This window comes from Eremothecium gossypii, chromosome IV, assembly GCF_000091025.4.
Source record: "Eremothecium gossypii ATCC 10895 chromosome IV, complete sequence".
NCBI lineage: Eukaryota > Fungi > Ascomycota > Saccharomycetes > Saccharomycetales > Saccharomycetaceae > Eremothecium > Eremothecium gossypii.
In genome coordinates, this window is record NC_005785.6 from 895,101 (window position 1) to 917,770 (window position 22,670).

Here is a 22,670-nt window from a genome sequence, read left to right on the forward strand (position 1 = left end):
TTAGGCAAATAAACACATAACCATCCCTCAAAAAGCGCTTGAGCAAGGCTATCGGGGGTCAGAGCAGGTGTAATATACATTAGAAGTGAGCGATGAACGATAAATTGCCGAGAGCAGATGACTTGGAAGCCACTTGGAACTTTGTGGAGCCCGGTATCGGGCAGATCCTGGGCCGGGATGGGTCGCCCCATGCAGGGCGAGTGCAGAAACTGCTGTCAGCTGCGATGTACATGGATGTCTACACGGCTATCTACAACTACTGCGTCAACAAGTCGCGGTCCACCGGGCATTTTCAGTCGGACTCGGCGCAACGGCAGTCGAACCAGTCATCGATCCTGGTCGGAGGGGAGATATACGAGAAGCTCAAGGCTTACCTGCATGACTACATTGTGAACCTGAGCAAGGACCCGGACGAGACGTTTCTGCAGTTCTATGTACGGCGGTGGAAGCGGTTCACTATCGGCGCGGTATTTCTAAACCACGCGTTCGATTATATGAACCGTTACTGGGTGCAAAAGGAACGCAGCGACGGTAAAAGGAACATCTTCGACGTGAACACGCTTTGCCTGATGACCTGGAAGCAAGTGATGTTTGACCAGCATTGCCAGGGGCTTGTGGACGAGATTCTGCAGCAGCTCACGCTGCAGCGGGACGGCCGCATAGTGAACCAAACAGATATCACCACAGCTATCAAGTCGTTCGTCGCACTGGGAATTGATCCATCGGACTTGAAGAAGCTGAATCTAAATGTGTATATTCAAAACTTTGAAACTGCATTTTTGAATAGCACGCGCGAGTACTATAGAAAAATGTCACAAGAGTATCTTCAAACGCACTCCGTCACCGACTACATATTTGAGGCTCATTCCAGGATTGCAGAAGAGGAGAGCAAGATAGTATTATATTTAGATGACCACACAAGAAAACCTTTATCTGACACATTGAATGAAGTCCTTATTGCGGAGCATGCAGAGGAGCTCAAAAGTGAATTCATTTTGCTTCTCAAATCCCGGGATGAAACAAAAATATCAACACTGTATGAGTTAATGCAAAGGGACTTCACACTGCTACCGGAGCTTGCCAAGTCTTTTGAGGAGCATGTAGAGGACGTTGGGCAAAGCGAAGTAAGGAAATTGCTAGAGTCGCACAAGGAAGCTTCCAATTCAGACAGTGGCAAGAAGGCGGCTCCATTGTCTCCAAGAGACTACATCAAGACGTTAATTGACGTCCACGTGGTGTTCTCGGTGCTTACAGACGAGTGCTTCCAGAAGTCGCCACTTTTTGCCCGAGCCCTTGATAGTGCCTCCAGGCGGTATATTAATAACAACCAGTTCGCCCTTGCACCAGGCTCATCTAAAAATACCACCTCAAAGACACCAGAGATGTTGGCGAAGTACAGTGACCAGTTATTGAAAAAGAATAAGAATGGTACCGATGGTGATAAGGACATGTCAGTGGACGATATTATGACGATATTCAAATTTCTCACGGACAAAGATGCCTTCGAGTATCACTATAGAAAGAACCTCGCAAAACGCCTCATCCACGGAACCTCGACCTCGGAGGAAAATGAGGAGATGGTCATACAGCGACTACAGAGCGAAAACAGCATGGAATACACCGGCAGAATAACCAAAATGTTCCAAGACGTGAGGTTATCAAAACAGCTCGGACAGGAGTTCGACAGCCAGATTAAGAGTGAACCTGATTATTCAAAGGAAAGATACCCAGAGTTTCAGCCTTTTGTACTTGCGGAGACTATGTGGCCGTTTCCCTACCAGGAAGTCGAGTTTAAGCTTCCGCAGGAATTGGTGGCCGAGCATCAGAAGTTGGTTGATCTGTATGTGAAAAAGCATAGCGGTCGGGTCTTGAAGTGGTTGTGGCCTCTATCGCGCAGTGAACTCCGTGCAGATATCGGTAGGCCAGGAAGGCCTCCATTTCATTTCACTGTTACTCTTTTCCAAATGGCTATCCTATTAATGTTCAACGAGAACGACACATTATCATTTGAGCAAATTCAGGAAGGAACTAATCTCACGACCCAACACATCATTCTTTCTATGCTTCCCTTCATTAAAATGAAACTACTTCATCAGAGCCCACCTGGGCTAGAGAGCATGGGGCTCCTCGGCACACAATACAAGCTAAACCTGCCATATAAGCTTGCTAAAAGTAAGGTTAACTTCGCAGCAGGTGTGAAGGGCGATGTTAGCCTCTCAGGTTCTGGCAAAGCGGACAACATGGATTCGGATAATATCAACAAAGAACTAAACAAAGAAAGACAATTGTTCCTGGAGGCTTGTATCGTCAGAATTATGAAAGCAAAGCGGGTCGTCTCTCATGCCACTTTGGTGAACGAATGCATAGCCGAATCTCACCAACGGTTCAATGCAAAGGTATCTCTAATCAAGAAGGCCATCGACAACTTAATTAGCAAGGAATACCTACAGCGCTCGCGGGACGGCGAATCTTACGAGTACCTGGCATGAGGTAATTGCAAGCGCCCGAAATATTATATGCACACTGTATAAAAGAGACCTTTGCTGAGTTCATACAGCCCTGGTTTTAATGTATCACTTTAAAGTCATCTCGCATGTCCACGTCAGCGGACCTAGTCCAAGCAGCAATTTTTTCGGCTGTAGGTGTCCGGGCGACCTGGTTGAGCCAGGAGCCGAAAATCCCTGCGGGATTTCAAGTCCAGTGGAAGACTCACGATTGAGCAAATGTCCATTGAACGGGATTGCTGACCATGAGCTATGGAGTAATGTACAAAACGCCGCCGAAATCAAGAATACCACCACATTTTCCTGTGCCTTGGTAAATACGTAGTAAGAGCGGATGCTTCCTAGCCAAACCCTCAGCATGACTCAGCTAATAACAGAGGCGCTCACCGGCGCCGCATTAATCGAAGTTAGTAAATTTTTTAAAGAATTGCAACGTTCAGTTTATATAAGTAGGATTATTTTGCTGTCTCGAGACTGTAGTTTGGTGCTTGGATCATACATCTCTAAACTTGTGCTTTTACCCAGAAGATTGAAGTCCAGAGGTTAAAGATCATCCAAAAAATACAAAACTGTGTGATGAGCCAAGGTAACGGTATGTAAGATGCGGTACTAGCGTCAGTGTTTTAGACACCCATGCTAACTCGGATGGTTAGAATTCCATCAAGTCACAGAGGCAACGACTGCGCTGAATAATTTTCAGCAGAATCCCTACGGTCCCAATCCCGCGGACTATCTGTCAAATGTTGGCAGTTTCCAGCTGATCGACTCCACGCTGCGCGAGGGTGAACAGTTTGCCAATGCATTTTTCAGCACCGAGAAGAAGATTGAGATTGCTCGGGCTCTGGATGACTTCGGCGTGGATTATATTGAGCTCACATCCCCTGTTGCGTCAGAGCAGTCGCTCCGGGACTGCCAAGCCATCTGCAAACTAGGGCTCAAGGCCAAAATCCTAACGCACATCCGCTGCCATATGGATGACGCAAAGGTAGCAGTTGGGACGGGTGTCGACGGCGTTGACGTAGTCATCGGAACCTCGAAATTCCTGCGGCAGTACTCCCACGGCAAAGATATGAACTACATCGCCAAAAGCGCAATCGAAGTGATCGAGTATGTCAAGTCCAAGGGGATCGAAATCCGCTTCTCCTCCGAGGACTCCTTCCGCTCTGACCTGGTGGACCTTCTGAATATCTATAAGACCGTGGACAAAATAGGCGTCAACCGTGTCGGCATCGCCGACACCGTCGGCTGTGCGAACCCACGACAGGTCTACGAGCTGGTCCGTACGTTGAAGTCTGTGGTTTCGTGCGACGTGGAGTGCCACTTCCACAACGACACAGGGTGCGCCATTGCAAACGCGTACACCGCGCTGGAAGGCGGCGCTAAGCTAGTCGACGTCTCCGTCCTGGGCATTGGGGAGCGGAATGGAATTACCCCACTTGGCGGTCTAATGGCCAGAATGATTGTCGCAGCGCCGGACTACGTCAAGTCCAAGTACAAATTGCACAAGATCAGGGACATTGAAAACCTGGTTGCAGAGGCTGTGGAGGTCAACGTGCCGTTCAACAACCCCATCACCGGCTTTTGCGCATTCACCCACAAGGCAGGCATCCACGCAAAGGCCATTCTGGCTAACCCCTCCACATACGAAATCCTCAACCCCAATGACTTCGGGATGACAAGGTACATCCACTTCGCGAACCGCCTCACCGGCTGGAACGCGATCAAGTCACGTGTAGATCAGCTCAACCTCCACCTCACGGACGACCAGGTCAAGGAGGTCACCGCAAAGATCAAGCAGCTCGGGGACGTCCGCCCACTGAACATCGACGACGTGGATTCCATCATCAAGGCCTTCCACGCGCAGATCGCGACCCCCCGCGTCACGGCAAGGCCCGCCAACCGCGAGGAGGAGATCAATGGCTTTGACCTCGAGGCGCCGCCCCAAAAGAAGACCAAAATACTATAGTAGTACGTACATTGTAATACATGCGCAAGACTTGCCGCCAGTTAGCCGCCCGCCTCCCAGGTCTTCACCAGCGCCGTGCCGTCCGCAGACGTGCTCAGCAGCTGGCGGCTACCCTCCTTGTAGACGGTGTCAATGACTGCGCCCGCATGCAGAGACGCCAGCTCGTCGGACACCACTACCTCGCTGGTCACGTCCACTACGTAGCCGTACGCCGCAACATAGCGTTTGTCCTCTACGAAAGCGCACCGTGCCAGGAGGCGTCCGGTGTTCCGCGCAGGGAGGGCAAATCCCCGCCTTAGACGCTGTCCGGCCTGCTGGCCGTAAAAGCTCACACTGTCATCGAAGCCCAGCGCACACACCTCCTCTCCATGCGCGGAAGTGCACAGCGAGGTCACACCACTCCGGTGGCCGGTCTGCGTCTTCCACACTGCGTCCTCGCTGCGCCGCTGCTCGTAGGCTCGTACCACTGGCTCAATCCCCGACGTGTATACCCGCCCGGCCGAGACCGGGCAGACGGCGGCTGATAGCAGCGGAAAGTCGGTGGCCACAAAAGCCGCCGGCCGACCGCTTGCCGCCCGCTCATCCCACCAATTTAGCCGCCCATCGTCGCCGACACTCACAAAGTTGCCGTTCTGGCCACCCGCCAGCTGGTTGACGACGCGCGTGTGGTGCGCCAATTTCCGCAGCCGCTCGCCCGTGGTCAGGTCGTATATGCACACATGTCCGTCTGCGCAGCCGATGGCCAGCTTCTGGCCGCCCAACCAGCGCACGCATGATGCGACGTCCCCGGTTTCCAGGATGTACGGCGCCTCGCCATCCAGGTCCCAGACACCGATGCGCTGATCGAGGCCGCACGTGACCACGGTACGGCCGTCAGGGGCAGAATCACAGGCCAGAACGGGCCCCTCATGCAGGCCTCCTAGTCTCACAACGTCCGACATGGTGAGGCGTTTGCTGGGGGCAGCACGCTGCCCCACACGGAGCTTTGTGCAGGGGGTTGCCACCAATCACAGCCTCGCTTTCACTGAGCGGTGCACGGATGTTGGCGGGCCGATAAACTTCGTGTGGCCGGCGGTATAAAGGGAAAGGTGCCCCTCCTGGGCCCCATTCATTTGCGCCACACACCGTGAACCAATGCTATCCGCCGCCCGTACCGAACTTCGCAAGACCAGCCTGCGCCTAGGCACTATGGCGAGATTTTACTCCCCAGAGGGCTCTACAGGTGCTCCCAGAGGCCAGAGTGCGGATGATGCCTTCTCTAAGCGCGAGAAAGCGAACGAGGACTTCTACATCAAAAAGCACGAACGCGAGCAACTAGCGCAGCTTCGTGAGCAGCTGCAGAAGCAGCAACAGAAGATTGACAACCTCGAGGAGCAATTGCGCAAGTAAGCGCGTCCATACCTCTATGTAGTGTATAATCATACATGACTCTCGTGACGTAGGAGACGAAGCCAGACGCGCGAGCGCCGGCGCTGTCGCGGGCCTCGGACACCGGGGCCGACGTGCTAGGCGGACGGCGAAACCGGGCGCCGTTGCGCTACGCTCTGTACGAGTGGCCTCCGCACCGTTGGATTACAAAAGCAATGCGCAGGACCTTTGGGATCCTTTAGGCCATCCTCTCCAAATTACCCGTGCTTGGCTTCAGTAGCTCAGTCGGAAGAGCGTCAGTCTCATAATCTGAAGGTCGAGAGTTCGAACCTCCCCTGGAGCAAGTTTTTTGCTCCGGGAAATAAGTATTTGGAGCTGGACTGAAGCGCCAACCTATGCAGCTTTGCTGGTGCGAAGTGTTCATTCATGTCTGCGGACTATGTCTATATATCTTGCGCGTCTTGTTCTTCTGCTGGCGAAGAGGAATTGGATTCTTGGGCGTGGTCTGCAAGCTCTGCTAGCTTCCTGGCGGGCAGAACACTTTCAAACGCCTCTTTCCAGTCATGGTTGTCAAAGTATCTGAGCATGATCTGGATAACGTGGGTGGTGGTCAGCACCTTCCTGCCGCATAGCTTGATGTACTCTCCTATTGGTAGGCGACGAGTAGGAATGCCCAGTTCTTTGGCCTTATTGTAACAGAGAGCTTTGTGGCGGTTCTTGTCCACAATGCCGCCCACTATATACGTCGTACCGGGTTCCAGCGTCTCCAGCGTCTCATCAGTATCTGCAGTAAGGTAAACTGCGTTCGTAGTTGGAAGGGCGGATTCGTCTGTGAACTCGAAGTGCTTCCATGCATCATAGTTGGCCCCCTTGAGTCCGCAGTCAAAGCGCTCCTTCAGACGCTTATTGAACGAAGTTACCTTTACGTCCGCAAAGTGGTTTTCTCGTTTGTTGGCAGAGTATGCTCGCGTTATCTGCGTAGACAAGCTGACGATCTCTTTTTCGTTCATAAGCTCGTCGAAAGCACAGTCGATGATCACCTTGATCCCGGAGTCCTTTTGGTTGACATTTACGCGCGGCGTGCGCCGCAGTTCCTCTGGGATCTCCCCACCATTCTCCTCCAGCGCCTTCTGTAAGCGTTCCCGGCGTTGCTCTCTCGCCTTTTGCTTCTTCTCCTTACGGATTTTCGCATACAGCGGCTTATTCAGTTCGAACTGTTCCTTCTTCCACTGTTTCTTCCATTGCGACTTCGACATGCCTTCGGGAACGGGCGGCAAGGCAGCCCGTGGTTTTGGCCGACTCAATGTTTCATCATTATTAGTTTCAGGAGTCATTGCCCAGTTTGAGGACTCTTAGCGCAAGGTCTTGTCACTGAAGTACAGTAAAATGGATGCCCTTTCGCGGTGATGAGGCAATGACCTGGTGAAATTTTTCGCCCATGGTGAGGCTGTATAGTGGTCACGTGACAACAGTTCAGCCCATATATGGAGCCCCTAGGTCATATAAAGGGTCAGGAGCCCGCTAAAGTCTTTGTATTCTGACCTTTTATTGGGGAGCTTTAGGGCGTGTGTCTCTATCCAGAGCCGTGTGGTGAAAAGCGTCTCAGCTCAGCGCGTTCTACTACACTGAGATTTAAAAACCAACAGCGAAGCAGCAGAGTATGACGTCCTTAGCAACTAAACTCGAGCTTCCATGGGTTGAGAAGTACCGGCCGAAGCTGCTGAAAGATGTTGTGGGAAACGATGAAACGGTGGAGCGCCTGCAACAGATTGCCAGGGATGGAAATATGCCACACATGATCATCTCCGGGCTGCCCGGTATTGGGAAAACCACATCGATCCACTGCCTGGCGCACGAGCTGCTAGGGGACGCATACTCACAGGCCGTGCTGGAACTGAATGCATCGGACGACCGTGGTATCGACGTCGTGAGAAACCAGATCAAGCAGTTTGCGCAAAAGAAGTGCACGTTGCCACCCGGCAAGCACAAAATTATCATTCTGGATGAGGCAGACTCCATGACCAGCGGCGCGCAGCAGGCGCTGCGGCGGACGATGGAATTGTACTCCAATACCACGAGATTTGCGTTTGCATGCAACCAGTCGAACAAAATTATCGAGCCCCTCCAGTCGAGATGTGCGATCCTGCGCTACTCCAAGCTGTCTGACGAGCAAGTGCTGAAGCGCCTCTTTGAAATAATCAAGGCGGAAAACGTACAGTACACCAATGATGGTCTGGAGGCGCTGATATTCACTGCGGAAGGTGACATGCGGCAGGCCATCAACAATCTGCAGAGCACCGTGGCGGGCTTCACGTTAGTGAACGGCGACAACGTTTTTAAGATAGTGGACTCGCCGCATCCCCTGGTCATCAAGAAAATGCTGCTATCTGCTACTCTTGATGAGTCGCTCAATTACTTACGCGAATTGTGGGGCAAAGGGTACTCGGCGGTGGACATAATCACTACATGTTTCCGTGTCATGAAGAACTTGACAGAGATTAAAGAACCCCTGCGGCTGGAGATGATTAAAGAAATAGGATTCACGCACATGAGGATTTTGGAAGGTGTGGGTACCTACCTGCAGCTCTGCGGCGCCTTGGCGCGAATCCATCAGCTGAAGACTTAGAAGAGCTAGTATTTGGTGAATTATTTGGTATATATGCTTGACTCTGCAGTAGATGTATAACAGTAAATATAAGAACTAGCACAATGGTGCCACGAATTGGACTTTCTCATTCATACTATCCTGGGATGTGTCCATTAAGCCTCTTTTGAAAAATGCTACATAACGCTTTACTCCGTCCGCGAAAGCAAATTAAACCAATATTCTTTAAGGACACAAAGCGACCTAGGTTATCGGAATGGATGCTCTAGGAAAAGTTCTAGGGGTGAAGGATTTGGTCTTTGACAAGCAGCCATTAGCTGATCCTGTGCATACGTTCCTGGCATTTCCAAGGGATAGCGAACTTCAAACTGAAAGTTCGTTAGCGCTGGAGCGCAAAATACTAGAAAGTAAGGAACAGCTCCTCGAAGAGACCCTGAGCGACGTAATTCCACAACTTAAGGACTACATTCACAATTTTCAGTCGAGATTGGATGCGCTGACAAAAGATTTAAACTTCATCAAGGGGAAGTCGACGGAATTGAACCGGCTACTGCGAGAAAACTCCAGTAAACTCGCCGAGATCAGTCCTCTCGTGAACGATCTAGTGATATCACCGGAGGTAGTGCAACAGCTTCTATATGGTAAAATAGACGCATCCTATATTGAAAGCATCTCGTATCTGAATGATAAACTGGCGATATATGATCAATACAAGAACAAAGAAACCCCCAGCGATTATCCCGAGCTCTGTGAGCTGCTACACCTGCTGAAACAAGTTTGCATCGAACGGAGCAAGAGGTTCATTGTGGTGCGTATAAAACGCCTGCGTAACAGAGAGCCAGTTCCCTCGCAGCAGATACAGAAAGAACTGTTAGACGTGCGGGAGATCTTCCAGTTCATCTCTCAAAATAACCTATCACTTGCATTGGAACTACGGCAGGCATACACATACACGATTAGGTGGTATTATAAAGAGTATTTTGCACGCTACATCAGGTCCCTGACCATCCTCCAGTTTGCTAACATCACGCAGCAGTATGCCCTTGGCCAAGGGCTCTCGACAGCTTCTTCTGGTTCGTCGTATAGCTCATATCTTTTGGGCCGTTCCATACTCGATAGCTCATCCAACAACATCGGCGAAATGGTGGCTCAGTACTTCCAGGTTAGTAAGCGGCTATCCGTCCTGCGACAGGAAGATAATACAGTAATGGTCTCCCAGATTGCAGAGAATAATAAGATGAAATATTACCTTGAGACAGGTTTCCGAAACTTGAATCTCGCAATCCTCGACAATTGTGGAGCGGAATTAAATTTCCTGAATGAATTCTTCCATCTCGATCCTGGCAGCGGTGAAGAGCTACGGGGACTATTGGAGCAAATCTTTCAACCCACGTTCGAAAACGCGATTCAATATACGGAACAACTAGTCCGCAATACGTTCGATATCTATGGCGTGCTTCTTGCTATTTGCCTGGCACATTATCTGCAATTTGAGGCCCAGAAACGCAAGGTTCCTGTCATGGATGACTTCCTCAATAGTCAGCTACTGCTGTTGTGGCCCAAATTCCAGCGCCTTGTAGACTTCCAATGCGAGAGTCTCCGCCAGATACCAGCCACTACCGCTGTTGCACAAGTGGCTGGTGCAAGCAAGGACCCATTGGTCACTCCTCATGAACTGACCGTGCAATTTTCCAAATTCCTGGCTGGCATACTGATCCTGAGTTCCTTCCACAGAGAGCGAATAGACGAGAAAGCCGAACCGCTCTACAACTCTGTCACGCGTATTCGCAGTGAATTTGAGAACACTATTACCAGGTGCAGTAGAAAGAGCTCCTCGCCCGGAAAATTCCTTGCGGTCAACTACATGTACTTACTGAACGCTTTACAACAGAACCTGGGTTACATCAACCAAGACGACAACGAGCCTCTGATCTTGAAGGATACCAGAGACCACCTAGGTAGGTTAATAGAAATGCACACTAGTGGTTAAGCTAGCCAGATAAATAAACTAAATATATTCAATAGCTGCTGTAATTCTACTCCGCCTTGCGGGCGGTTATCTCATCTCTTTTGAGTATCTTAAAACGGAAATTCACGAATTTATTTCCTTCGCCGACGCTCGAGCATGTATCATACATGAATGAAAGCACTGACGACGTCCCAATCACGAGTAGTAACACATCCATATGAGCCTTGTACAACTGTCAATGTGGTAGCGGGACCTGGGTCTGGCAAGACCGTGACACTACTGCATAAAGTCTACAACCTGGTTTACGAAGGGATTGTAGCTCCTAATGAAATACTAATCCTCTCCTTGACAAATAAAGCAGTGGATAACATCAATGAAAAGCTTATGGAGACATTCCAAGAGGCAGATTGCAACTTGCGATGGTCTGCTGAGGAAAGGGTAGAAATACTTGAGCAGATAGACGTGAACACGTTCCACAGTCTCGCGAACAAGGTCGTGTTGGAAAACGAAGGACTTGTCAATATTATTGAAGAAAATGGCTGGCGGAGCCTCATGCGGCTTGCAGGGAAGTCCTATAAGGGCCGATCCCGTCATGACTGGACGCCGCGCGCTTTTGCGCGCATGATTCAGGACTATAAGGAAGGCAGAATCCAACCGGACAGAATAGATGCAGAGGCAATTCTTGAGCTCATGAAGACGTGCAAGGTTTTCACGAACGAAGATCTCATACACTTCTGCGCGAAGTTTCTTGCGGATGCTGACCCGCAGACGGCCAGCGGAATCACAGGCCAGCTTTTGAATGACTACAAGGTTATAATTGTTGATGAGGTCCAAGATCTCTACCCACTTCTCTTTCCGATGTTGGAATTAATCGCCGCCAAGAAGCAACTCATATTATTTGGTGATGAGCACCAGAGTATCTATGGGTTCCTCGGGAGTAACAAACTTTTTATGAAACAGATTAGTTCAATGCGGCCTGCAGAAAAGATGTTTACATATGAATTGTACGACAATTTTCGTTCTACACCAGAGATTATAGATTTGGCACAGTCAGTTATGGGCAGGAAGATGCCACCCGCTAATTTAGACCAATATGGACTGCATAAAAAGTTACAGTGTGGGATCAAACCGATTAGCTTTACTTTGGAGGATCCGCTTGAAGAGCTCTGTTTTCTGACTGATCAAATATGTCAGCTGGTCTGTAGCTCTGCCAAGTTATCAGACATCGCAATTCTAACAAGAACGAATGAACATATGGATAGAATTGCCCGTGGACTGAAGATATTTGGCTTACCTGTTGAGAAGCTGACGGCCCAACCTCAATGGATGAACGATCCGAGAATATTATTTCTGATCGACATAATGAAACTACTGGCGGCGGTGTGCCAGGAAGAGGGCGCTACCGATGAAAGTCACAACCTAAAAATGAAGACAGATTTCAGCGTAGTTGTAACCTTAGGAGAGGGTCGAAGAGTTGGTCCTTCTCTGATAAATTCAATTTACAATGGAGCAAGGGCCAAGGGAACTTCATGTTGGGAGTTAATTAATTCTATTGAGTATAGAAAGAGTTTACCTCTCAGAAGACAAAAAATTGTCGCCACATACCTAAATGCGTTATCTCCGTTGCTAGTTCGCAGCAAATTTCAGGAGCTCAATGTGCCCCTTGACCTCATGAACGAACTATCACAATTAATAGAACGAATGGATATACCACTATTTCAAGTTCAAAATGAAGAACAATTACAAGAATTCAGGGATAATCTGCTCGAGTTCTACCAGATATTAAAGTTATGCTCCTACAGTAGGCCGGCGGATGTCCCGCTAATAGCTTGGTTTGTGAAAACGTTCTTGGAACAGACCGTGCAACTCCAGAAAAATGTCGTGAACAAATTGTCAGGCCGAAATACAATCAAACTATCCACGATTCATTCTTCCAAAGGATTGGAATTTCCGATTGTGTTTTTACTTGGTCGGCTAGATAAGCCTGTTTGGAGCGATAATAATACCCTCTATGTCGGCATGACGCGTGCTCGCAACCTGCTCTATATGACAAACATTAACCACCCAAAAACAAAAGCTATTACCAATAACGAACACCCCTACATGATAGATAATGCATTTTTCTGGAAATACTATAATAACGATTTGGGAAGACCTTACAAGCCAAATTTGGCATCTAGAGCTCAAAATTATAAACAGTTGTTGGACAAGTATCGCATAACGACCCTTCATAAACGTTCCTTTGTGACTCAGTGCATTCCAATTCTGCGACTGAGTAGGCGTATTTTAATTAACTAGTTCATTGTTACATAGAGCCGAATGTCCTAAGAGAAACCGTCCGGAACTCCCTTTGCAGGCCGCTGTTGTACATCCAGGTATATGCCTCCGCGACCATATCCGAACCATTTATAGCGAGGGCGGGGATCGTCTTTTGTACCCTCTCCAATGGCATCTTGAAGATCCTGTATAGTCTTAATGGCCTCTACGTCGGCGTATGGCACTCCGTTCTTAGGATCGAAGTATTGCGAATCTTTATTCGTAATTAAACACCTTTTCCTTATGCCGTTAGGCAAAAAGACACCACTGGGCGCTTCAGTGCGAATATCAACCTTCATTTCTTTGTTTGTCGTAACAGTTACGTCCTTTGATAGCTTCTTATCATATTCACCAAACTCAGGGAATTTGTCTAGTATGCTCAGATCAGGAATCAGCGTCGGTTCTTCCTTTTTATGTGGATGTGATTCCCATGATATTTTTGCGTATGATTCAACGTTGTACGCTCTGCTGTGAAGGGGCTTGGCCCACTGGTCACCGAATAGCGGGGCTTTAAGTTCATTAATGCTTGCAATGTTGTAAGGCTCATCGGGGAAGACAGTGAAAAGTAGAAAGTTCTTGCCAACTAGTTGATCAGGACCCTCGTAAACCACATCTTCTTCAGTTTCAACATCTTCGGGCGGCACCCAATCTTTCTTCTGGCTATCGCCTGACTGCGCTGCGTCTGACTCGTCAAACTCATTATCTAAAGACCCATTTGAAAGCTCTGTATACGAAGCTTCAGCATTGGGTGAGTGGCCTTGGCTCGCAGATCCACTGCCTTCATCAAATTTCTTATAGTCACCGTCCATAGCAGGAGTGTCGAGTTCGTGTGATTGATCGCGGGACGTGCTGATATTAGACGGCGGATCGTCGACGTGTATAATGGCAACCTCATCCTTCTCCACAAACGAAATATGCCTAGCCATTGAGTTTTCAAATAGCATCGGTGAGCTGGACTGTGGCCTGCTTATGGCCTCGGCCCCTGTTGACCTGGGTGGTTCTGAATCCGTGAGCTGCAAAGCAGTGTTTTCTGCTGGAAGTGGTGCGCTATCCGTCACCAGCGCGGGAGTATCAAGATCATCTGAGCTAGTAACTTTATCCGCGCCTGTCGGGTTATTCTTCGCCGCTATCGTGGTCGGAACATTCGTTGCAACCTTGCCATCCCTCTCTGAGGCAGGCTCTTCCGCGGTGGGATTTGGTGTCTGCTCCTGCATTGCCAGCGTGCTATCCACGGGTTTCTCCTTGTCGCTGAGCGGCTTTTCTTTCTTCCTGCGCACGTACTTCCGCTTTCTCTTCTGCCTTTTGCTGACCATCTGCTCCCAGTACTCGCGATCATATACCTCCATCATGGGCGTCACGCTCCACTGCGTGGTCAGCCACGTGAGAATCGTCTCGCCGGCCTTGAACTTCATCTTCTGCCGCTGTTGTATCGCGAGACGACTCTGCTTCTTGCTGACCTCCTGTTCCTTGTACTTGTTGAGCGACTGCAGGTTGATACGCTCCGTTTCCTCGGCAATCCGCAGGCGGTCTTCCTGCGTGAGCTCCGGCTCCAGCTGCGCCTCCTTCTGCTTCTTGATGCGCTCCTGGATCTCCTTGCGCCGGACCTCTGCCTGTGCCAGCTTCTCGTACACTTCCATCTTGTTCCGCACTACCGACGTCCGTGATGAGGTCCTCCGCGTCTCGACCAGCAGCGACTTCGCGTCCGGCTGCTCGTAGGACGGCTTGTAGCGCTTCGCAGCGCTCCCGTCCCGTGACTTCTTGATGACCGGTGGCTTGCGTTTCTGCAACGCGTGCCGTCTCTTCCGCTCATGGCGCCCCAGCTCTCCGTCTTCGTCCCCCGATCCGCTCTCGCTCGAGTCCTCATCTGAATCGCTGAACAGATCATCATTCTCGCGCTGTCTCTGATCAGCCAGCAGGAATTCCCCGTCGTCTTCCTCCTCTTCGAAGAGCAGGTTGATGTCACCATCGTCATCGTCCATCTGCAACTCTCGGTTGTGCTCTCTCTCGAGCAGCTTCATCAGCTGGTTCCCTGCATTTGCTCTACGTGCCCTCGTCGCCACCAGAAACCCGCTATCGTCCCCATTAGCAGCCATATTGACCTCGGTTCCTTGTTAGGTACGGCGCCGTGTTGTCGATGGCTATGTAGTGAACCTTGTAAAGTAAAAAATCATCAACACATTTAGTAAGAACATAGTTGCTGAGTAAAGAAAACACAGCAAACTATTAGCGCGGCTGAGATGCTAAAGAGGACACTTCCTTTACTCACCAAGTTCAACCCAAAGCTCCTAGGGCATAGCGCCCCCGCTGCCGGCGCTGCCGGGCCTAGTCCGAGCATTGGCAGCAGCACATCGACTTCGGCAGACGAAATAAGCCATTTCCAGCAGTTGGCACCGACATGGTGGGACACCAATGGCTCGCAACGCATCTTGCACAAGATGAACTTGTCCCGCATGGACTTCATTCAAAGAATCCTGTCAGAACAGATGAAAGTGACTACTCCAGACGTGTACGTGCCAGGCTTCAACTACAAGGCGCACCTGCCGGCCGCAGTTAGCGAACAGATACAGAGCGAGCTGAACACCGAGGTGCGGTCTTTGCTACGGCAGCAGCGGCTGCAGGTGCTCGACGTGGGCTGCGGCGGCGGAATCCTCGCGGAGTCGTTGGGCCGGCAGCCGTATGTCGAGAAGGTGTACGGCATCGACCTGACCCCGGACTGCATTGCCGCTGCGCGGGCCCACCGTGACAAGGACCCGGTCCTCCGCGAGAAAATACAGTACGACGTGCTGCCACTGGAGGAAGTGGAGGGCCAGTTCGACGTGGTGACGATGTTCGAGATGCTGGAGCATGTGGAAAACCCGAGCGCCGTTCTCGAGCACGCGTGGAGGCGGCTACGCCCCGAGGGGATTCTGTTTGTGAGCACGATCAACCGCAACCTGCTGTCGTGGTTCACCACGATCTGCATGGCCGAGCACGTGCTGCGCGTCGTGCCCAAGGGCACGCACCACCTGGAGAAGTACCTGGACGCGACCGAAGTGCAGGACTGGTTCCAGCAGCACACGCCGGGCGCGCACCGCATCCTGGACCTGAAAGGCAACATGTACGTGCCCATGTGGGGCTGGGTCGAACACGACCTCTCCAGCATCGGTAACTACTGCATGGCAGTGAAGAAGCTGCGTTAGACAATATGTAAATAACTATGTCGCTGTCTGCAGGCCCGCGGGCTCGTCCGTCGCATCTTCGTCCACGAATTGCGGGGCGCCCCCCAGGTACGCAGGGAGGTCCACCGGGTCGGCCTCCGCTCCGAAGTCCAGCTCCCCGTCGCCCAGCGCCTCCAGCTCCGCATCCAGCTCGCTCTCGCTGATGTCGTCGATCTCCGTGCCGCCCATTGCCAGCACTTGCTGCAACTCCTCGCCCTGCTCCATCAGGTCCGCCATCTCGTCCTGCATGGTCTGCAGCCGCTCGACGTTAATCTGCTTGTACTGTTGCCGGAGCGCCTTGTTCGTCTGTGCCAGCGCGTTCACCGTCACCGCTGTGTTCTTGAGGTTCTCTGTCGTCATCTGCGCCTGGCTCATGGACCACAGCTGCGAGTCTAGCTGGTCCCGCGACGTCTCCAGCTGTTTCCGCTTGTTCAGTAGCTTCAGCGCGCGCTGCCGCAGCGGCCGCTGCGCCACGGCCGACCCCATACCCGCGATCTTCTTCTGCAGGCCCTGCAACTGGAAGTTCAGCTGTGCTATCTGCGTGTCCAGCTGCGAGATACGGCCGTTCAGACCCTGTTGCGCCTGGTCCATGGCCTTGGACGATTCCTGCAGCAGCTGGTCGCTGGTCCGCTTATTATTATATCCAAACAGTCTATTCATCTCGTTAAAAAACAGCCCGTCGCTTGATTTTAGGGCCCTGGGCGCTCGCTGCTCCTCCGTGGGGTGTGTGCGAGTGAGTAAAGCGTCTGTAGTTCTGTCTTGAATGGCGGGCATCGCCGTCATTCGCTACGTACGGTCAACACCCCATATGGCTACTACATAACCTGCCTCGAGCACTTGAACGCCACTACGGCTGCCAATTAGGCTGCCGCCCTCACTTGGCCACTGCCTCGAGGTTCGCTTGCGAAGTGGTGACGCCTTTGGCCCTGTGTTCATCATCGGCCTTTTCTCCATGAAAAGTTGACACACTAAGCACCACAACGGAGGCAGGAAGCATCACACGCAGTTGCACACATAATGGGGGTCGAGAAGGTAGCAGAGATGTTGGGAGAGTTGAGCACGGAAAGCGAGCGCGAGCAGAAGGTGACGCCGTGGGACGTGGCGGGGGCCGTGGACGAGAACGGTGTTGCGCAGGCGATCGACTACGAAAAGCTGCTAAAGCAGTTTGGGACGAAGCCCGTGAGCGAGGAGACGCTTGCCCGGTTTACGGCTGTGACGGGACACCAGCCTCATCACTTTTTGCGCAAGGGGATGTTCTTCAGTGAGCGTGACTTCGGGCGGATTTTGGATCTATACGAGCAGGGCCGGCCGTTCTTCCTGTACACGGGGCGCGGGCCATCGAGCGATTCGATGCACCTGGGGCACATGGTTCCGTTTATCTTCTCCAAATGGCTGCAGGAGGTGTTTGACGTGCCTATCGTGATCGAGCTGACCGACGACGAGAAGTTCCTGTTCAAGCAGAAGCTGCAGATCGGCGACGTGAAGTCGTTTGCACGTGAGAACTGTAAGGACATCATTGCGGTGGGGTTCAAGCCGGAGAACACGTTCATATTCTCGGACCTGGACTACATGGGCGGTGGCTTCTACGAGACGGTGGTGCGCGTATCCCGGCAAATCACGGGCTCGACTGCAAAGGCTGTGTTTGGCTTCACCGACTCGGACTGCATTGGTAAGTTCCACTTTGCGTCGATCCAGATAGCGTCTGCGTTCCCATCGTCGTACCCCGAGGTGCTTGGGCTTCCACCCAAGACGCCGTGTCTGATCCCGTGCGCAATCGACCAGGACCCTTACTTCCGTGTGTGCCGGGACGTCGCGGACAAGTTGAAGTTTACCAAGCCTTCGCTGCTCCACTCGAAGTTCTTCCCTGCTCTTCAGGGCTCGACCACGAAGATGAGTGCGTCCGACGACACAACTGCGATTTTCATGACGGACACTCCGAAACAGATCCAGAAGAAGATTAACAAATACGCATTCAGCGGTGGCCAGGTGTCGATTGAAGATCATCGCAAGTACGGCGGAAACCCAGACGTCGATGTGGCGTATCAGTACCTGTCGTTTTTCAAGGACGATGACGAGTTGCTGAAGAAGTGCTATGACGACTACAAGAGTGGTGAGCTGCTCTCGGGCGAGATGAAGAAGCTATGTATTGAGACGCTGCAGCAGTTTGTGAAGGAGTTCCAGGAGCGCAGAGCCAAGGTCGACGACGCAACACTGGATGCTTTCATGAAGCCTCATAAATTGGTCTGGGGACAGCGCGAGCGGAAGGTGCCTCCAAAGCCCAAGACTGAGAAGGCGTAAAAGCTTTTGCGAATACCATAACTCTTAGATACTATTGATAAATCTAGTTCATACCATTTGACTTTTTCGACGAAATGGTATATTACATAAATGAACACCGACTTAAAGAACTCGTTGCCGTCTACTGCTTGGCGGCAACTGCAGCCTTCAGGTCATCGACGGTGATGAGGGCAAGACCGTGCTTCTTGCTGAATTCTATACACTCATCCAAAGTCATCATCAGCCCGACGTCCCTTTCGCTTACTAATTCACAAATAGCAGCGACCTCTGGCACACCCGCTAGTCTGCACAAGTCGAGCGCCGCTTCGGTGTGCCCGTCACGCTCGAGCACGCCGCCGTCACGGGCACGCAATGGCACAATGTGGCCTGGCTTCGTGAAGTCGGTAGCCTTGGACTCCGGGTTCGCCAACTGATTACAGGTCAACGCCCGGTCACGTGCGGAGATACCTGTCGTCGTCCCGTGCGCATAGTCACAGGTGATTGTATACGCAGTGCTGTGTCTGTCATCGGAGAAAGCCTTGCATTTCAATGTGTTCATGAGCGGTAGGTCTAGCTTATCGGCAATCGCATTGGTCATTGGAGCGCAAACGTAGCCCGAGGAATACCGAATCATAAATGCCATTTGCTCGGCAGTCATGTGCGCTGCTGCACATATTAGATCGGCCTCGTTTTCTCTCGAGATGTGGTCCATGACGATGATCATCTTATTTTGCTTGAACTGCTCTATAGCGGTACCGATATCAGTGCATGGGCTTGTCATGTTGCTTGGTTTGTCGTTGGTGATGAGTTGACTAAGCTTGGGAACTTGTAAAACGTTGAAATTTTTGTACGTATTTCTTGTCCATCATGTGAACAGAATCATTGCAAAAGCACTCAAGCCGCTTTTATAGGTGATGGAAGTCATCAACTATCCTTGGTAGCCCAACCTGCTGGCGATGTGATATGTTTCACTTGCCTAACAGGTCAGCTCTTAGCCAGTAAATCCGATAGTAAACTACAGATAGGTGGTACATTTGAGGACTTACTCATTGTTCCATTAATCGTAGAGTTTCAGAAACGACCGTGCAAGAAGGGATCTTCTAGTGACTTGGGATGTGCTGTTCCTTTGCAATCAAGTGTGAGTTTTCCGGTTATGTTGGCGGCTGTGTTCAATGGATAATGCGAATTCCGGCTCGAACATCGTGACCCAATGTAGCAATGGCGTTCTTGAATAACTCCCCTTATTTACTTGGAATTTCTGTTACAAGTGCCAAGTCCCTTTGTTCTGTCTGGCTTGTCAATTACAGCTGGACTTCAATAGCCGCACGTATTACAAAGGAGTCAGGGTAGACATCATAGTACCTCCCTACAACGTAGATATAAACCCGTCACCTCCAACACGTGCAAAAAAAAAAAAATTAAGCTCGTGCCCAGGATCGAACTGGGGACCAACAGATTTGCAATCTGCTGCGCTACCGCTGCGCCACGCGAGCTTCTTTTATGACTGCAGATATGATGTGATACCAATTATAGGGGTAATTTCACGTGCCTTTGCTATAATATTATACATCAAGCTATGGCGCAGAGATCGGGTCTTCAAACCGTCGATGACCAGCAAGCACTTGTTGATGTAGCTGACGCGTATCTCTGTACGCTCCAAGACCCGGGCCAGAAGTTATCTAGAAGGCTGGATGGTCTTCTGCTGTGGGTCTTCTGTTCTGGGCCTACAGATTCAAGAAATATCACTATATATATGTACAACTAAGATGCTGAATGTGCCCGTGGTTTAAGCTCAGCAGCATGCGTATATAGTTGCAGAGAGCCCGGATTATTCCTTACAGGACGTTCATGTATGCATTGTGCCCGTTGCGAGCGCACATCAAACTGCTATTCAGTCACGTGATCCCCCTGTTGGGCCCAGACGGCTCGGTGTATTTGTCTGTAATATGGGGCACCTTCTCTATCCCTTGAATGTCTGTCAATCGAAGCCAGGGCGATATCTTGCGTTAAATGCGTTACATATGCACTCATTTTGAGCGATCGATACACTGCCTATACAACAGATTCCAAGATAAAGTATGGCACGCCAAATGGCACAACCAGATTTATCTGGCGTTTCTAAATTGAGCCTCGATGACCTGGATATAGACCAACCTCCTGCAGAATTTGATCAGCAAATACTAATGGGTATGCCCATGCATATGGAGTGGAGGGCTTTGAATATTCCACCTTTCCCGGATGTGGAAGCACTGAGAAGAAAGTACATAAACGGCTCTCGGCAAGACAATCGCTCCAATTACAAGTATGATTTGCAAAATTGGTTTCTTTACCCTGAACCACTGCCGAAGTTTTGGAAGTTTGAGCATGACCGGCGCCTGCAGCTCCCAATTGCCGAAAGAGTAAGCTTCCAGGAGCCCGAGTTTTCTTCAGGTTTTGCAGCGAGACTGCACGCAGAAGGCTTCCGATACACTGGGGAATATTTTAACCTGGATAAATATGCCGAGAGATTTCAAGCTATTTCTGTAAACCCTCCGCATAACAAAGTATCTTTGCAACTTCCCACTTTTGAAGTATTCATGGATGATTTGAGACAGATGGCAAACGCAGTCGCAGCGCCCGATTTTATATCTGCTGCTGAGAAGAGGCTCTCCTATTTAGAAAATAGGTATGACCTATTTCAACACCTGAGGAGTAGGACAGAGAATCTGGAGATTAAAGCTGTCAGGCATAGGGATTTTTATAACACAAGAAAAGTTGATCCTAATATGGTATTACACGGATGCATACCGCAACGACAATTGAACGAATTCATATGTGAAAAACTCAACTTAGAGCCCGACCGTGTTGTGCATGTAGATAGACAGGGTAAGAATTGGACCTTGCGCAACATCTTTCAGGGGAATTATGTCGGAATTTGCGACTTCCAGTCTTCTAACGAAGACATAAGGTTGAAGATTGTGGATGATGAGTTCATGGAGTGGTACAAAAATTACTATCTCCCAAATTATCAATGTGCATGGGTATCTCAGTTAAGTTCATCGGATTTATCCCTAGGTAGCGCTCTTGATCTACCACACAGGATGTATTACATGATCGCCAAGGTGTTTCTGGACTTTGACAATGATATTTCCGGGGAATACCTCGCGGAGATGGTGATCAAGTATGTGATCCATAGTCTGGAGAAGAGCAAATACCAACTCGTGCATCTATCGGTTGACTTTCAGTTCCAGCAGCCATCATGGTGGCTAAAATTCTCCAGCTGGGTGTGTCGCTGGAAGCTGGTATCTTTCAATATAAGATGGAACGTTCGGGTCAAAAGAGAGTATTCAAGGCTGTACAAGTTAGGTTTCCTGAATGACTTTGAAACGTATCTGGATTATATTTTTGGCCCACTAATTTATGACGCTAATATCCAAAATATTGAATTGCAATGTTTCCTGTCAACTGTTGTGAACATAGATTTTGTACTTGAGTCATCCGATGAAAACAACGTGCAAACAGAAAATACCGTCTTCCCACCCTCGTCCTGGCAGTCACATGGAGAAAATCCGCCCTTGGCATACTATATGTACTATTTCCATTGGCGGTTAGCTCATGTGAATGCTGCCAGGCACAGTAGGAAACAGAATTCGATTCTACTAAGAAGTTGTCCCCAACCTGATCAGAATAGGGCTTCGCAGACAAATATTGATGTTACAGAGCAGACTGAGTCTCTACTTTGCAATCTATTATTATGCAACGGCGGTCTATTGCAAGGGGAGGTCCTCTGGTCCACTATACCGACACTGACATATATTTATTACCTTCTGCAAATTCCTGTGGTTGTGGCGCCATTGTCTCCCTTCAAAGCACAATCTTTGAACCTTGAAGGCGGAATCCAGCAGAACACCCTAGAGTTCAATACAGGTAGCGGCTATCATTACCGTGAAAATCCATTCATGCGTATGCATAGAATTGGAATGCGAGTAGTGCTATCTTCTAATATGGTTCTGTTCAATAATTCTTATACTGCAGAACCCGTACTGGAAGAATACAGTGTCGCTGCAAGCATTTACTTACTCAGTGCTGCTGATTTGTCGGAATTTGTTCGTGACAGTATCATTTCAAGTGGTTTCGAAGGATTTTATAAGAGACACTGGATCGGTGTAGTGACATCTGCAACCGAATATACTTCGGAGATCATAGGATCGGTGGATATATGGTATGATGAATCCGCCAACACCGCAGAAAAACACAATGTTCCGAACATCAGGAGGATTTATCGTATGGGGACACTGACCACAGAAAAAGAATTTTATAACAAGGTATTCCGAAACTCCAGATAGACTTCAATTCCATTATGCGGTTAGCTTAAATAATATCGATATCTTCATGTTGCACTTTCAATTTTTGTTGGAATATGTGTATGCTTAAATATTAACATGTCAGGAAACGTACTTCCGTGAAGTTTAATATGATGGGATCCTTG

At 50.0% G+C, this 22,670-nt stretch overlaps 14 protein-coding genes and 2 non-coding genes across 16 annotated transcripts; 10 read left to right on the forward strand and 6 right to left on the reverse strand.

Annotated features, from left to right (window-relative positions):
- Positions 1 to 92: 92 nt before the first annotated feature.
- CDC53 (cullin CDC53) lies at positions 93 to 2,489 on the forward strand (the record flags this gene model as incomplete). Its single annotated transcript, NM_209555.2, has 1 exon — positions 93 to 2,489. The coding sequence occupies one exon, from the start codon at positions 93 to 95 to the stop codon at positions 2,487 to 2,489; it is 2,397 nt and encodes a 798-aa protein (NP_984202.2).
- A 591-nt stretch (positions 2,490 to 3,080) lies between these two features.
- On the forward strand, positions 3,081 to 4,470 carry LYS21 (homocitrate synthase LYS21; the record flags this gene model as incomplete). Its single annotated transcript, NM_209556.2, has 2 exons — positions 3,081 to 3,096; positions 3,158 to 4,470. The coding sequence occupies 2 exons, from the start codon at positions 3,081 to 3,083 to the stop codon at positions 4,468 to 4,470; spliced, it is 1,329 nt and encodes a 442-aa protein (NP_984203.2).
- A 41-nt stretch (positions 4,471 to 4,511) lies between these two features.
- Positions 4,512 to 5,411, reverse strand: AGOS_ADR108C (WD40 repeat domain-containing protein; the record flags this gene model as incomplete). The annotated part of the gene is made up of 1 exon (NM_209557.1): positions 4,512 to 5,411. The coding sequence occupies one exon, from the start codon at positions 5,409 to 5,411 to the stop codon at positions 4,512 to 4,514; it is 900 nt and encodes a 299-aa protein (NP_984204.1).
- A 193-nt stretch (positions 5,412 to 5,604) lies between these two features.
- Positions 5,605 to 5,859, forward strand: INH1 (ATPase inhibitor; the record flags this gene model as incomplete). The annotated part of the gene is made up of 1 exon (NM_209558.1): positions 5,605 to 5,859. The coding sequence occupies one exon, from the start codon at positions 5,605 to 5,607 to the stop codon at positions 5,857 to 5,859; it is 255 nt and encodes an 84-aa protein (NP_984205.1).
- Positions 5,860 to 6,108: 249 nt separating this feature from the next.
- AGOS_t0078 lies at positions 6,109 to 6,181 on the forward strand. Its single transcript has one exon. It is a non-coding gene; the product is annotated as a tRNA-Met (tRNA).
- Positions 6,182 to 6,281: 100 nt separating this feature from the next.
- On the reverse strand, positions 6,282 to 7,172 carry TRM10 (tRNA (guanine(9)-N(1))-methyltransferase; the record flags this gene model as incomplete). The annotated part of the gene is made up of 1 exon (NM_209559.1): positions 6,282 to 7,172. One exon carries the CDS (start codon positions 7,170 to 7,172, stop codon positions 6,282 to 6,284), a length of 891 nt encoding a protein of 296 aa, NP_984206.1.
- Positions 7,173 to 7,498: 326 nt separating this feature from the next.
- On the forward strand, positions 7,499 to 8,464 carry RFC4 (replication factor C subunit 4; the record flags this gene model as incomplete). The annotated part of the gene is made up of 1 exon (NM_209560.1): positions 7,499 to 8,464. The coding sequence occupies one exon, from the start codon at positions 7,499 to 7,501 to the stop codon at positions 8,462 to 8,464; it is 966 nt and encodes a 321-aa protein (NP_984207.1).
- Positions 8,465 to 8,699: 235 nt separating this feature from the next.
- On the forward strand, positions 8,700 to 10,433 carry VPS52 (Vps52p; the record flags this gene model as incomplete). The annotated part of the gene is made up of 1 exon (NM_209561.2): positions 8,700 to 10,433. One exon carries the CDS (start codon positions 8,700 to 8,702, stop codon positions 10,431 to 10,433), a length of 1,734 nt encoding a protein of 577 aa, NP_984208.2.
- Positions 10,434 to 10,583: 150 nt separating this feature from the next.
- HMI1 (ATP-dependent 3'-5' DNA helicase) lies at positions 10,584 to 12,710 on the forward strand (the record flags this gene model as incomplete). Its single annotated transcript, NM_209562.1, has 1 exon — positions 10,584 to 12,710. The coding sequence occupies one exon, from the start codon at positions 10,584 to 10,586 to the stop codon at positions 12,708 to 12,710; it is 2,127 nt and encodes a 708-aa protein (NP_984209.1).
- Positions 12,711 to 12,736: 26 nt separating this feature from the next.
- VPS72 (Vps72p) lies at positions 12,737 to 14,821 on the reverse strand (the record flags this gene model as incomplete). The annotated part of the gene is made up of 1 exon (NM_209563.1): positions 12,737 to 14,821. The coding sequence occupies one exon, from the start codon at positions 14,819 to 14,821 to the stop codon at positions 12,737 to 12,739; it is 2,085 nt and encodes a 694-aa protein (NP_984210.1).
- A 144-nt stretch (positions 14,822 to 14,965) lies between these two features.
- Positions 14,966 to 15,907, forward strand: COQ3 (hexaprenyldihydroxybenzoate methyltransferase; the record flags this gene model as incomplete). Its single annotated transcript, NM_209564.1, has 1 exon — positions 14,966 to 15,907. One exon carries the CDS (start codon positions 14,966 to 14,968, stop codon positions 15,905 to 15,907), a length of 942 nt encoding a protein of 313 aa, NP_984211.1.
- A 15-nt stretch (positions 15,908 to 15,922) lies between these two features.
- VPS60 (Vps60p) lies at positions 15,923 to 16,708 on the reverse strand (the record flags this gene model as incomplete). The annotated part of the gene is made up of 1 exon (NM_209565.1): positions 15,923 to 16,708. One exon carries the CDS (start codon positions 16,706 to 16,708, stop codon positions 15,923 to 15,925), a length of 786 nt encoding a protein of 261 aa, NP_984212.1.
- A 234-nt stretch (positions 16,709 to 16,942) lies between these two features.
- Positions 16,943 to 18,223, forward strand: WRS1 (tryptophan--tRNA ligase WRS1; the record flags this gene model as incomplete). The annotated part of the gene is made up of 1 exon (NM_209566.1): positions 16,943 to 18,223. The coding sequence occupies one exon, from the start codon at positions 16,943 to 16,945 to the stop codon at positions 18,221 to 18,223; it is 1,281 nt and encodes a 426-aa protein (NP_984213.1).
- Positions 18,224 to 18,344: 121 nt separating this feature from the next.
- RIB3 (3,4-dihydroxy-2-butanone-4-phosphate synthase RIB3) lies at positions 18,345 to 18,983 on the reverse strand (the record flags this gene model as incomplete). The annotated part of the gene is made up of 1 exon (NM_209567.1): positions 18,345 to 18,983. The coding sequence occupies one exon, from the start codon at positions 18,981 to 18,983 to the stop codon at positions 18,345 to 18,347; it is 639 nt and encodes a 212-aa protein (NP_984214.1).
- A 640-nt stretch (positions 18,984 to 19,623) lies between these two features.
- Positions 19,624 to 19,695, reverse strand: AGOS_t0079. Its single transcript has one exon. It is a non-coding gene; the product is annotated as a tRNA-Cys (tRNA).
- Positions 19,696 to 20,280: 585 nt separating this feature from the next.
- Positions 20,281 to 22,527, forward strand: AGOS_ADR119W (metallo-dependent hydrolase superfamily protein; the record flags this gene model as incomplete). Its single annotated transcript, NM_209568.1, has 1 exon — positions 20,281 to 22,527. The coding sequence occupies one exon, from the start codon at positions 20,281 to 20,283 to the stop codon at positions 22,525 to 22,527; it is 2,247 nt and encodes a 748-aa protein (NP_984215.1).
- Between the last annotated feature and the right edge of the window lie 143 nt (positions 22,528 to 22,670).